Source organism: Astyanax mexicanus, chromosome 7 (genome assembly GCF_023375975.1).
Source record: "Astyanax mexicanus isolate ESR-SI-001 chromosome 7, AstMex3_surface, whole genome shotgun sequence".
Taxonomy (NCBI): domain Eukaryota; kingdom Metazoa; phylum Chordata; class Actinopteri; order Characiformes; family Acestrorhamphidae; genus Astyanax; species Astyanax mexicanus.
The window spans coordinates 49,077,046-49,092,319 of NC_064414.1; the positions used below are offsets into that span (position 1 = coordinate 49,077,046).

Sequence of the window (15,274 nt, forward strand, 5' to 3'; positions counted from 1 at the left end):
AACTAATTCGGCTTCTAACTTAAAAGATGCAGCTTCTGGAAATTATAGATTTACTTGCCTTGGCCACTATAAACTGCTCTATGAATGCCCCACCTCACCCCAGTACATACCCTATTGGATTTAGGCTTTTACATTAAGAGATATTGACTATAAGATGTTGGACATATAATTCATATATATATATATATATATTTTTTTTTTTACATCTATAATTTTGTTGCTTAAGAATATTTTTTTATTAAATATACTTACTGACAAACGATGTCTCCCCCAGGTAGCCTCTGCGTTTGAGCGTCACCTCCAGAAACTTTGCGTCCTCATCCACCAGATAAAACTCCTTCTCCAGAGAGATCCAGGCCCAGTTCAGGCGGAACGGCTGGGGCTTCAGCTTGTTGCCCCCTGTGTGATTAATAAGCCACAAATTAGGAAAGTGGACAGCAGCAATTTAAAGAGTCTCTAGGATGGGAAATTAATTCATTCTGGGAGTCAGAAATCAAAACTGTTATGTAACAGTCTTATAATTACACCCTTAAAATGTACAGAAACCCAGCTCACTAACTGGCTACGAATGCAAACTCTACTTTGGGAAAAAGCGAGTTTCAGCTCTGAGTGCTGCCATTACTGAACAGAAAATAACATAGACATATATATATACACATATATACAGTACATAGACTCTGCATAGCAAAGCAGCCGGCACCAGGAGGCAGGCTATGCGGAATCTATGTATATATATATATCTATGATCAGTAATGGCGGTGCTCGGAGCTGAATCTATAGAGTTATAGGATGTAATGTAAAGTGTTTTTCATAAGCTTCTTGTGCACTTTTTAAGTTATTAATACCTCATTTTAAATGTCAGGGCTCTCCAGATTCTAGCAAGAAGGTGTAGATCTACTTTGAGCTGGATAACGGTGGAAAAAGCGATTTATCGCAGCAAATTATGCCCTGTGTCACCCAGTCTGAAGGGTGTTTGAACTGTTAAAATTTCTGGATCTCGGAGCGCTGTGGGAGAACGGAGGTGTGCTATTTATCAAAGATAAGTACTTTTTATCATGTTTTACTACAACAAAAGTCCATTTTACACTGGAGTTCTCCTTTAAGTACAAGAACACACAAGAAAGAAGAAAACAGATGATGTGCATTGCAGTGGACGAGGAGTCTGAAAGAGTTAAATGAAATTTTAATTCTTTACATGACTAAAAATGCCATTAAGTAAGCAACACAACTATATGTTAATTTTATAGCAAAGCAGCAATGCAGTTAACTGCAGTTATCTTGGTGGTGACTGCCACTCTGAAACACTCTGGAACACTCTGGAACACTCTGGAAAACTCCTGAATTTGACCCTTCCCCTGGTTCACACCCTAAACCTTCACGCTTATTATCCCAATAAGTTCAACCATCTAAACTCATGTCGTGCTGCTCCTGTTAAAGGTGTAATATGTGTGAGAGCCATACACTCAGTTCAGCGGGTCAGAACTCGCAGGGTGACGGGCTGCTGCTTGGATCCCCATGTCTGAAACAGCGTGACAGCAGGACCTCATACTGGGGAGGGTAATGGATGCCCCTCAGTTCTCAGTTTCTGCTGCTTCTGAGTGAAGCAGGGTGTAAGTCAGACCAGGTGTCGGGTTAGTGCCGCGGGTCCAGACAGTCGGGTTCAGGGGTGGGAGTGATGAGGCGACGGGGCAGAACCACAGTGGGAGAAGGTTCAGTTACTACTGTGATCCTGAACCGTGACAGCAGTAGTGACAGCAGAGCCAGGGGAGGCTGGAGAGACCCCTCATCTGGAGCTTCACTATAGACGTCCATTTATTCACTGATATCCCACCCATGTGTGCTGCATTTAGCTTCAGATTCAAACCTAGATTAAACTAAAACTTATATTACATGATTAATCTTTAGAGGGTACTACTTTAAAATAAGACTACTTTTATAAAGGGTTTATAAATGGTTTACAATTAGTTTATTAACGGTTACTAATTAGGTTAATTCATTAGGCATTAATAATCAGTTATAACACATATGTAGAAAGAGCAACAATGACCTGTTGTTTGCCAAATAGTGAACCAACAGCCATCTATAATGTTGCCCTTTCTACGTATGTGTTATAACTGATTATTAATTATTTTTAAGGCATTTGCAACCTAATTAGTAACAATTAATAAACGAATTGTAAACCATTTATAAACCCTTTACAAATGTAATCTTATTTTAAAGTGGTACCAAGAGTTATTAGGGCAGATTCTCCAGATAGTGATTAAACCTAGTCTTGGTCTATACAGCATTTTGAAAGGAGAGTCCCTTGCTATTAAAAAGTATGCAGACTACGACTAGGCTTAAAGAAAAAAAACTTTAGTGTAAAATGGACTTTTGCTGTAGTTAAACATAATAACAACTACTTATTTTTGATGAATAGCCCACCTCTGCTCTCCCACAGTGTTCAGAGATCCAGAAATTTTAACACCCTTCAGACTGGGCAACAAGAGGCATAATTTGCCCCGAAAAATCACTTTTTACACCATTATTCAGCTCAAAGTAGCTCCACACCTCTTTGCTAGAATCTGGAGAGCCCTGACATTTAAAAATGAGGCATTAATAATTTAAAAAGTGCACAAGAACCTTATTAAAAACACTGTTTACATCCTATAACGCGAGCCTCAGCTCCAAGCGCCGCCATTAATCCAGGTGCCGGGTGCTATGCTATGCGGAGTCTATGTATATATGTCTATATCATTTTCAGTACAGTCATGACGGCGCACGGAGCTGAAGGTAGCGTTATAGGATGTAAACAGTGGTTTTAATAAGCTTCTTGTGCAGTTCTTAAGTTATTAAAGCCTCGTTTAAAATGTCAGGGCTCTCCGGATTCTAGCAAGGAGGTGTGGAGCTACTTTGAGCTGGATAACGGTGGAAAAATGGATTTATCGAGGAAAATTATACCCGTGTCACCCAGTCTGAAGGGTGTTTGGACAAACTAAAAGCTATTCATCAAAAATAAGTACTTGTTATCATGTTTTACTACACCAAAAGTCCACACAGTTTACCCCGGAGTTCTCCTTTAATCAAGATGTATTAACTGTTTGAATTAAAACTTTAATGTGGAAGGTCACAATATGCTTTATTTTACTTATTATTCATACAAATGGATCTCTAGTTAGAAAGATTTGACCAGAAAAAAAGAAAAAAAAAAACCCACACACTTTTAGATTACACTCTACAACCCAATCAATAATACTGAGATTCTAAACCAATCCAGAGATTCGGAAGAACATCCGAACAATCCTAAGACTTGGCAACTATAAGGCACGAAACAGCCTGGTCAGCTTAAACTGGCCAAGCTGGTTTAGCTAGCCCCAAGCTGGTCTACACAAATAATCAAACTGAACAAGCTAGAAAACCAATATGGTGAAGTTTGGCAATGTTCGTTGACCACCATTACCAACATGACCAAAGTTGACCATATTGGTTGACCAGTCAGACCAGCAAAACCAAGCTGGACCAAGAATGAGCAAAATCGCAAAACTCAATACTGTGTTGGTTAGAACCTGGTTTACTAGTTAGTTTTTCCAGTAAAGAGTATGATTTTTCTGAATGATCATCTGAAACCAGCACCGTAGAGACAGTAGTAGATCTCCAAAAGGGCAAAAATTGAGAGAAAAGAAAAACTTTCTTGACATTGAATGAGAGTCAATGCAAAAATATTTCACTTAATGTTATTTTGGAGCATCCTTTCAGATTAACAATTTGACACAATGAAAATACAACTGTCAGATTCATATTATGACAAAAAGTAAAAAATGAAAGATAAATATACTATAAGATCCAAGATGTTAAGGATGCTAAAAAATGAGTATAAGATACAAACCATGTCCTTAAATACTATAGCACTAAAATCTCCACAAAACAGCTGAGATACTTTCCACAGTTCCCACTTCTTGAAATGTCAGTGACTCATTCCCTCTCAGATTAAGGCTAAATCTGTGTGAATTGGTTAATGCATCTTTAATAAGAGACCAAATCATTTAGGTTCTTATAGCAGACACGGCTTATGAGGCATGCTGCAGCGGCATGATCCAATTTCCAACCTGACTGAAGCAAAGCTGTGATTCTTTAACGACTTTGAACTTATCCTTTATCCCATTCCACCTTTAAGCTGTGCTACCTCATGACTCCCATTATCCCCAAAAGGAGAAAATCGCCATCCTCGTAAGGGTCATTCCCTCAGACACCGGCTATCCTGAGGCTCTTAAATCTCAGGATTATCTCAGGACTGACTGTGGTAGATAGCCAGATGACTTCTGACATTCTCTGTGGCCTTCTAAGGCAAATTTGATTACAGCACTGTATGTAGTAAGAATGAGAATTAAGAGTGACTTTCATTGCATGCAAACTGTTAAATGGGTATTGTGAATAATGCAGGATTTTTATAACATTATCTTACATTAATCTTACATTTTACACCCATTACGTGATTAGAAATGATTACAAAAACCTCAAAAAGATTGTAGTGCCTGCAGAATTATTTTTTTAACCTCTTCTAATGCAAAGTTAGCATAAGTTGGCAATACTTTGCAAACAGTGGGTCTATTAAAGAGGTTTTACAGTATATACACAATGGTTAATCCTACGCAGGTAAAGCTACTTAGAATTCAAAAGAGGACAGTCTATAAAACTGTTAATGAATTGGAGGATTGATGATTTATGACTGTTCTTTCAGATAATGTTTGTTGCTGTGGATTATGGGAAATATAGTGAAGGAATTCAACAAAGGCAGAGGGAGATCATGGAAGTATGAGGATTATTATAGAGGTTTGGCAGTTATAGCCTGAATTTATGGCCTGGCTCTGATAGTCATGTTTTTTTTCTGAGACAAAATATTGTATAAAATACAATTATTAAAAGCTCAAATATTTCCTCTATTTGTGTAACACTTTCAGATCACTGTTTATGTAAAACTCTTTATTTCTTCCTATCAAATAAGGCACTAAAATAATTAAAAAATAAACTCTATTTTAATGTTCGGCAGACAACGTACAGTATATAGGAAATATTATTTCAAAAGGTTAATGTCAGATTTGATGTAATATTAAACATATGCCATATACTTTGCCTGGCCAAAAATTAAAAGTCACCCCACTAAAAGTAATAAAAGTATTTTAATCCAGTGTTGCATTAATTTTTCACCAAGATCTTGCAGCAGCATTGATGACGGTAGAGTCTGACCACTGCACAAAGCAGCTCTTCTCCATCCAGCACATCCCAAAGATTCTCAATGAGGTTAAGATCTGCACTCTGTGGTGAACTCTCTCTCAATCCATGTGTGAAAATGATGATCTCATGCTCCCTGAATCACTCTTCACAATTCCAGCCCTATGAATCCTGTAATTATCATCTTGGAATATGGCCGTGTTCATCAGGGAAGAATAAATTCATCCATTGATGGAATAACCTGGTCTATATTCAGTATAATCAGTTAGTCAGCTGATCTCATTCTTTCAGCACATACTGTTGCTGAACCTAAACCTGCAGACCAACTGCAGCATCAACCGCACATCATTTACTTTTTTTTGACAGGTAATGTAATACTATATGTGCTAAAATGGTCTTCTAAGGATAATTTAAATAAGTGTGTTCTGTAGGTTCTGGATATCTTAGAGATATCCACCTCCTAACCTGAGGAACAACTACATCCAGTGCAGACAATCCACCTGCATTATCTTCACCTTTACCTTCTCAGCTGGAAAAACCTGGAGCATCTCTCTCCAAACTCAAGATACGTCTACGTCCAACGCAGACAAACCACCAGCATTCTCTTCACCTCTGCCTTCTCAGCTGGCATAACTCAGAGTGTTCAGCTATGTGAGTTTAATGAAAGAGGGCTGGAGTGTGGGTGAAGGTGAGAAGAAAAGAACAGGCCCACTTCCTGACACCTCTCTCAAAACACAGAACCCAAAGGGCTCACGCAGACAAAACAAGCCCTAATGGAGTTCACCACCGCCGAAAAGCAAACACAAGATCCCAAGATCCCGAGATCACATGATATGTAGAAGTGGATTTCCCACAAGGTGTCTTCACCATCTATCCTCCCATTTCCCATTCCTTCCCCGAGGGTTAGGAAGCTTCTCAGTATGGAATGAGAGCCGTATCCTCGAGACAGCTCAGGTGTCGGACAGCTCCAGCTAAAAATATAGGAAGCATTTATCATATATATTATATCTCCGCCTGCTCTGCATTCCGTCAGGTTCGTTTAGGGCTTTATTTTATTTAACAGACAAGATGCCCAAAAACAAGCTTAAGCTTCAAATTCATTGTGAGAACAGTTTTCTATTTAACACCTGTTAATATTAGTGATACAAATCAGATATGCAATAAATTCAAAGCTTCAGGCAGAAAGTTAAAAATTGTCTACTGGGTTATTTGTGCAAAATTTGTGTTGCACCTCAGGTTATTTGAGAGCGAAATAAGAATTCTTTCATAACATTTATAACATTTTCAAATGAATAAGAACAGATCGCCTCTAACTGGATACCCCTCTCAAGAGTCCATCACTCAGCCCAGTACATTTAACACTAACTGGATTCCCCTTTCGAGAATGTGTCAGTCAGCCCAGTACAATGAATATCAAAACACTACCAAGACACTCCTCTTAAATGTACATCACTCAGCCCAGTACATTCAGTTAAAGAACACTAACTGGATACCCCTCTCGAGAGTGTGTCAGTCAGTCCAAGTATCAGACAGACAAGTATAAAGTACTAGAGACCCAGACTTGAATAACATTAGCTTTATCAAAAAAGTGACTTGAGTAGAAGTTGGAGTGTTCTTTAAGCTCCACACTTAAAGTAAAAGTACTAATGTATTCAACATGTTTTGTACTTAACTATGGCAAGTAGTTTATTGTAAAATATAGTACTGAAGTACTGAAAGTAAAAGTACAGTACTGTGTTATTAGTTTAGTTATTACAGAAAGCAGTGGAAAGTTCTTAGAGTGAAATGCAGAACAGGAATAGCGAGATCTTCTTATAAGATCAGCTTGATCTCTTGATTTGTTCAATGATGAGCCGCTTCATCAAAGATACAGATACAGCATTTTAATACTTAAGTACAGTAGTGAAGTAAAAATAATACTCCAGTAGATACAGATACAGTATTTTAGTATTTTAGTATTTTAGTACAGTAGTGAAGTAGTATCATTATTACTATACATCTTGGTATCAGAACACTAACCAGATATCACCCTCCAAAGTACATTATTCAGCACAGTATAGAAGTGTCTTGCATTATGATGCATTATTGACTTATTATAGCATCAGGTCAATAAAACCCCCAGAAATACCACTCCCTTTGCCTGTATCTTTAGTCAAACATATGTTTTAATGGTTTAAAGACATGTCATTTGATGTTATTGAAGTTCTTTAACAATTTGAAGTGTCCAAAATGTATTTTTTCATTATAGAATCTCTTAAAAAAACCTTTGCATCAATTTTTAAGAGCATTTGATTTGTTGCTATTGGAAATTATGAGTAAAATCTCGATTTCAAGCAGCTGAACATACAATAAGAGCAGAATACTGCAAAGTAGTGTCTTCTACAGACAAAAAAAAAAACTGTTTTTGGGCAGCGTGCCCAGGCTGAGTATGAGTTGATATTGAGCTTAGCGAGTGTGTACCAGAGGATTATCAAATAAGCAGCGCTCGGACAAAAAGCCCTCTTTCAGCCTGGCATCCGGCAGTCAGCCTCAGCGGCCCTGTCACATTCCTCTGGCCCTAGATAACGCCAGGTTGTCTGCAAGATTACAGAACATAGGTCCACTCTCTGTATCAGACAACATCTCTCTGTACCATAAAGAGCATGCATGTGGTCGGTGGTGAAAGCTAGCTGTAGAGTATAACTCTTAAAAAAGGAGTGACTGAGAGCAGAACGGGTGAAATGAAGGACAGAAGCGTATAAATCAGGATAAATGAGTTAGATGAGTAAGATGTGTTATTTAAATTATGTTAATATCAGTTCTATAATTAAGCGTTCAGCACCTGATCCTGTGAGGTGTTAAAACAGGGTTGGATTACTAATGTGGATTAAAAAATAATACACACTGCTATCATCATCAGCACCCTGACAGTATACCAACACATACAGTGAGCCATATGTTAAAAAATAATAAAATTATTTATACAAATTTAGTCTATAATACAAAAAGCTTTTTTTTTTTTTTTTTTTTTTTTTTTTTTTTTTTTTTTACAATTGAGCATAATCTGACTCCAAAATTTAATATTCTTGTCCCTCAGTGGACTAAATTAATCACAGTAATTACAATGTGGTGAGCAGTATGTCTGTCTGCACTTACTGGTGCTATATCTATATCTCCCTATATATAAAATATCTATTTCTCTTCAGTAAAAGCCAAATCATCATAGATACTAATTCAAAGTGAAGATGTTTATGCTTTTTTTTTGGAAAACATATATTATTATAGAATAAAAAATATATTATAATAGTAATAATTGTTTTTAAAATGGTATCAAAAAATAATTGATAACCTAACATCTATTCATTATCAAAAGCACTATCAGGAATTCATTAGAAAATGAAAAGAAAAGCATCCAGATATATAAGTAGTCTCACATAAAACACAAATCAAGGTATATTATGACATTGCCATAATATACATAAAACATAATTTGACATTTCTAAAGGATTAATTCAGTATGCCTTAAGCGTTCCTTTATGAGTTTCCATGGCCAAGCAGCTCCATTCAAGCATTGCATCACCAAACACAGCAATTCAGGCGAGTGGAAACTTTTGGCAGTATAGTGGATCAGTGGAAGTGATGGAAAATCAATCCAAAATAAAAAGACCTCAATAGACCCCCAGCTTGGGTTCCGAAATTGTACTGTTACCAAATTATGTATTCATATTCTCTGAACTCAAATTCTATCCTTTTCTGAGCTTTAACTTCCTTTATTAAGACGATAAGATAATAAGACCTATTATTTATTTAATTTTAAACAATTTATACTAAATATTGAGAATGTAACATCATTGAGGTGAGATATTGAAGCATAGGCCACACACTCAGTCATTAATATAATGAGTGTTTCTTCAAGAACTTTACTTACTGATGATTGTTAAAGTTTATATTGCTGAATATTATACAGAATGATGGATAGTTAAATCCATATCTGCTTCTAACTGGGTAATTTCACATGGGTCTCATTCAGGTTCTCTTAAATAGGAGTAGCAAATGTCTGCAATTATTGTCTTGAAATAAACAAATTGTTCCTAATATCCTTTTAACTTTAGTGTGTTTTATAAATCTGGCTCACTGTTTTAATATGAAGTTTTGTTTGGTTTCGGTTGGTCAGTAGAATAGGGTAGCGATTCTCAGCTAGTGGGTCGGGACTCAAAAGTGGGTTGCGGATAGCTTATAAAAAATGAATATATTAAAAAAAGAATAATTCTAATAATTAATGCTTATCTGATTTTCTACTATTTTTTTACATTGGGAAAAAAGAGAGACAGAAATTATGTTCACTGAATGCAAGTTGACATGCAATGTAGTTGACATGTTCCTACTCAGTTTAAAAAGCTTAAAAAATGCTCTTAAATTCACTTTGCATGCATATGCACAGTATGTTTGAATGGGTTTTTAAATGTTATTTAAAAAAAAATAGTTTGGTTTGCTTGATTTAATCCTAATGAGAAAATGTGGTTCCTAGGCTGAAACCAGTTGAGAACCCCTGGAATAGGGCGCCCTGTCGGGGTGATCTTGGTGGTCAGTGCTGACAGTGACTTTGTGCTTCTCTCTAAACTGCTTTTACAGCCTGTATGACTGACAGGTGGTGTTAGACTGTAGCTTTTAGAACAGGGCATGGAGGTCCTGCTCTCCTCCAACTGGGAACTTCAGTCCCGCATTTGGCAGAGCTCATCCTTTCTTCTCTTTTTTTTCTCACACTGCCCACACTTGGGTGGAGATTCCAAGGCGTAGAGACTGACAGCTGTACCCTCTCCCATCCTCTACCACCCCCACCGTCCGCTCTACCCCCCTCCCCACACTAGCGCTCTCCTTTTGTCAGCTTTTGTTTCTGCAGAGAAGCAACAACTGAGGAGGACAGCAGGCACTGTCTGGGTGGGCCAAAACCCACTGTCATCGGGTTCTTCCAGATCGTTAAAAGGAGATTTGTATCTTTGAGCAACAGTAGCCCAGTTTCCATTTAAATGCATCAGAAATAGCAAAATTATCAGCAAAATTACAACAACATTCTTGGAATCATTTACATGCAATTACAAAAATTCAGCAGAAATTTACAGTCCCTTCAAGTATGTAAAAACAACTTTCCGTTGTATAAATATTTGAGCAGAAACTTCTTTACAGCTATTTGGCGTCTTTTTATATGGCATGTTTGCTTTTTGTAGTTTGGAAATGCCAGAGAAAATAAAAAAAGAGCTGAAATCTCTGTGCCACTCTGACAATGTCTGCCATACATTTGGGAGCACAAACCCACCAGACAGTTCTGAAGAACAACGCAGTGCCATTTCTTAAACTAACTTTGGGCTCAGCATTGCAGAAAAGCTGCATCATAATCAGACTATCTGTAAGTCCAGTTGTTTTCAGTGCCAAACGATTAAAAGAATCAATATTGCTTTACATAAGCTTGACACTTGTGTAGACGGTAGTATTAGGAGTATAGGGTGGTATGTGGAATAGAATGGTAGTGTAGAGAATATGGGCTTGTGTAGGGTAGTATAGGGTAGTATTGGGTGTATTGACAGGGTGGGGTGGTATAGCAGAGCATAGGGTATTATAGGATATGCTAGAGTAGTATAGTGGAGTATAAGGTAGTATAGGATAGGATAAGATAGGATAGTACAGTGAAGCATAGGGTAGTATAGTATAGGGTAGGGTCATATATAGGAGTATAGGGTAGTACATGATAGGATAGGGTCATATATTGGAGTATAGGGTAGTATAGGATAGTGTAGGGTATTATAGTGGAGTATAGGGTACTGGGAGTATTGAGTAGTATGTGGAATATAAGGTGGTATAGAGAATATAGGCTAGTGTAGGCTAGTATAGTGAGTATTGGAAGTATTGAGAAGTATAGGATAGGGTAGGGTAGTATAGTGGAGTATAGGTTAGTAAAGGAAATATATGATAGTATAAAGAGTATTGTATTGGGAATATTGGGTAGTATAGGGTAATGCAGTGTGGTATAGGGTAGTATACATCGTATAGAACAGTATTGGATAGGGTAGGGTAATATAGTGTATTAATGTGTAGTATTGGGAATATAGGATAGTATATGGTAGTATAAAATGTATAGAGAATTCGGGAGAATATGGAAATTTAGAGTAGTATATATAATAAAGAGTAGTAAGGCTATATGGTAGTATTTTGAGTAGGTTTTTTTTGGTTATTTCTATAAGAATGTGTATATGTTGTCAGGCAATAACATTTGAAGAAGTGATATTACAGGACACTCTAGTCCATCACTATTTCTTGTTTGTTTTTTTGTCTTTGACGATTTTCTAACTTTGTCACCTTGAAATTTGGGCATTTTTTTTTTCAGTTTAGCTGGTTTTACTTATCTTCTGAATAATGAAAAATTGGATTTTTCCAATCAGACTACACTACCCATACACTCCAGTGTACGCTGGATCTACAATACATAGGCTCAGGTGGATTAAGGGGCAATAAAGGCACCTTCACACATTTTTAACAAGATGCTAACTCAAACAAGAACTCCAGCAGAGTCTCAGCAAACACACCCAGCAGTCTCAGAAGGTTCCTGGGTCTCCTGAGGTATTTATGAGCGCAATAATGTACAGACAGAATGCAAGGCTAAGTAACGGCCACATCCCCAATGACCTAGGCCCCTCTGGCCTTTAATAAAAAATAGCACAGGAATAGAAATCCCAACAGCTAACGTCTGATTTATGAGCAAATTTACTGCAGTCTTTACAACTAACATTTAGACTGAGTGTCAACTCCAGTAGATCTGATTACCTGGATATTCCTTAGGACAGTAAAAATGCTCCTGGGGGTGAAATGTTTAATAGATACAGTAGTATACCGAGAACTGTAACTGCAATATACTGCTTCATACATTAATCAGGTTTATGCTAGCTTTATGCTAAATTAGCATGCTGATGTCCGTCAGGAGATTTGTAGGTTGGGCCTTTCTCCAGATATACTCAAGACGCAGCTACCTTTAAATATCTCAGATAATATTTGGACACAATATGTGCTGGGCTGTGACGTTGAAACAGCGTGCTGTGTGCTAAATTAGCGGTAGCATATTAATCATGCGCTAAAAGAGATTTGCCAAGATTCTCTGCATGGCTTTCTGTGGGGACCTAAGATTGAAGACATAATGGAGTCATCAGAAGTTTTTTTGCTCATTATATATTTAATATATTCTATTGTTTGTGTTTTATTAGCATATTTTACATGTAATGAGAAAATAAAACTAGCTTAGAGTTAGTATTAGCCTAGTAAAACCTGTACAGTTTCCCAAACAGGCATTAAAACTAGTCTTAGACTTCATACCAGGTCTACTAGCACTAGTCCAACTCATAGAGAAGATTATAAGAACGTTTATCAATGTTTTAAAAAGCTTCCAGGTTAGAAGGTTAGCCTGTAATGTTAGATAAATACATTTACAGCAATGGTTTGCATCATAATGTTATTAGAACATTTTTTTTTACATAACGTTCCCACCTAGAAGAATGCAAACATTTTGAAAATGTTAAGGGTAACATACTCAAAACAAAAAATAAAATAAAATGTTGACACAAGTGATGTAGCAGTGACGTTACCAAAACGTTTAAAAACGTTAGAGAGAAAAGTTCTAAGAACATCCAGATTACATGACTGGTTGAATGTTCTAAAAATGTCAATTGTAAGGTTCAGAAAACATTCTTAATCCCCCTCTTTGAAACCAACCATATACAGTATATATCCAAATTTTTGTGGACACCCCTTCTGGTAAATATACTGTATTAAACTATGTAAGTTTGACACATTGCTGACAAAGATGTGCAAACGCACACACACCTTTCTTACTAACAGAATAGGACTCTTTAAAGCCAATTATACCAAAGTTAGTTCTGACCATGAAAGGCGTTCTATGAGTGCCGTTATCAGTTGGTAATGCACTGTAACCGAAGGTCTCCATGTATTAGTCAGCCACATACAGGTAACCTAGCAACGATGCAGCGCATACAAGCCAAACAGCACAGCTACAAACAGAGCAGGAATGGAACTATTTTAACTCGCGGAGTGTTTATAACCAAACTGATTGTATTTTCTCATCGTCTTCTAACTCAAAATCTTTCAATACACAGCGATAATGGAGCTGTGGTAAAATCTAAATAATACACTTGAATCAAACTTTGCTGAATGCAATTACATTCTGACAGCAATGCTCCAAAATCTGGTAAAAAAAAAGCCACTATGAACTATGAATCCCAAGAATTGGTCCACATAGTGTATAAGAAGATGACGGTGCTTTGGTCTGTGGAGCTCAGAGATAATTCATCAGTGAAGACAGAAGGTCATGGCAGCCTAGACACAGGACTCTGATACACTGATACTGCAGCTATTACTGCAGGGATTATGAAAATAACTGTACAGTCAAAATCTGCAGTAGGAATCTTCTCTTCAGATCCTCAGATAATAAGACTAACCTCTTAACCCACATTTGATTGGCTACTGGAGTCTAAAAGCACAGGAGGCACTAAATGATGTGGCCATCACCCAATGACTGCAGAATGATGCAAGGCTGAGCAAGAGCGGCTGTATAAGTATAGAACTAAGTATATCTGCTCCCCCATTACTCTTTCCATTTATACTCATCACAGCACTCACGGCCTTGTTAGGTATTCTATCTATCTATCTATCTATCTATCTATCTATCTATCTATCTATCTATCTATCTATCTATCTATCTATCTATCTATCTATCTATCTATCTGTCTGTCTGTCTGTCTGTCTGTCTGTCTGTCTGTCTGCCCTCCTATCTATCTATCTATCTATCTATCTATCTATCTATCTATCTATCTATCTATCTATCTATCTATCTATCTATCTATCTATCTATCTATCTATCTATCTATCTATCTATCTATCTCTCTGTCTGTCTACTTACATTCCTGTCTCTCTGTCTGTCTATCTATATGTCTCTCTGTCTGTCTATCTATATGTCTCTCTGTCTGTCTGTCTACTTACCTTTTTGTATGTTTGTCTGTCCATATATCTGTCTCTCTGTCTGTTTGTCTATACATCAATCTGTCTGTCGGTTTGTCTATCTATGTCTGCCTGTCTTTTTGTCTGTCTATCTGCCCTTCTGTCTATCTATCTGTCTATTTATCTGGTTGCCTATCTATCCGTAAATGCGCCTGTTATTCTGTCTGTCTGTTCCAGACCAATACAGATCAAATTTTGTTTAAATAATTTATGACGGTAGAATAATAACACTATAAACAGTCCTTCACTGTCCCGCTCTGTACTCTCCTGAACTGTACTGCATCATTTGAGTGATATGATCCCCAGGCCTGGGGGGTGATGGATGACGGGGTGACAGGCCAGCTGCGCCAGGCTTTGACACCAGTCACCCAAGGCACCGGTGCTGGCACTCCGATCGTCACACGGTCTAAAGAGTCTGGCTTAAAATGACCAAAAGCAGCAGAACACTGTCCGTCCGAAACCTGACAGAGTATCAAACGCTACAGCAGACAGAGTGAGAACGTGAGAAGGAGAGAGACGGCATGGGAGCCCGGAGGACGGATATACCATATCCTACAGCAGAGAATGAGATGGCAGGAGAGAGAGAGAGAGAGAGAGAGAGAGAGAGAGAGAGAGAGGGAGGGAGAAGGAGAAAGTGAGAGAGCAAGGCAGCTAAGAGACATCAGACCTTGGGGCACAGGAACAGCCTTGCCATTTGGATGAGATAAGAATAACCCCAAAGCCATACATCAAGTTCTCCACCACACTCACAAAAAATACCATAAATCTGTCCTCTGACACACGAGGCAAAAGAGCCGGAGAGGAAGTTCCAGTACTCGACTGCCACTGGCACCAGTGGACAGTAAATCCTGAGGCAGCCGCTGACACGAGTGAGAGGTCAGGTCATAATCACTGTTGGGGTGCTGGACTGAGCAACCGCCCTGCTTTAAGATGTCTAGTAACTTATTTCCACTTGTAAAAGCTTACAATAAACAGGGATGTTTTGTCAAGACTGTCTGTATCAACATATATAGCATTATATATGATACTG

General features: G+C 37.7%; 1 protein-coding gene across 1 annotated transcript in view; it reads right to left on the minus strand.

The window, feature by feature from the left end:
* Nucleotides 1-15,274, minus strand: part of frem3 (Fras1 related extracellular matrix 3) — a 64,492-nt gene that overhangs the window by 32,804 nt on the left and 16,414 nt on the right. The window contains exon 3 of the mRNA XM_049481362.1: nt 253-399. Coding sequence (XP_049337319.1) covers nt 253-399 — 147 coding nt within the window. The remainder of the gene's footprint in view (nt 1-252; nt 400-15,274) is intronic.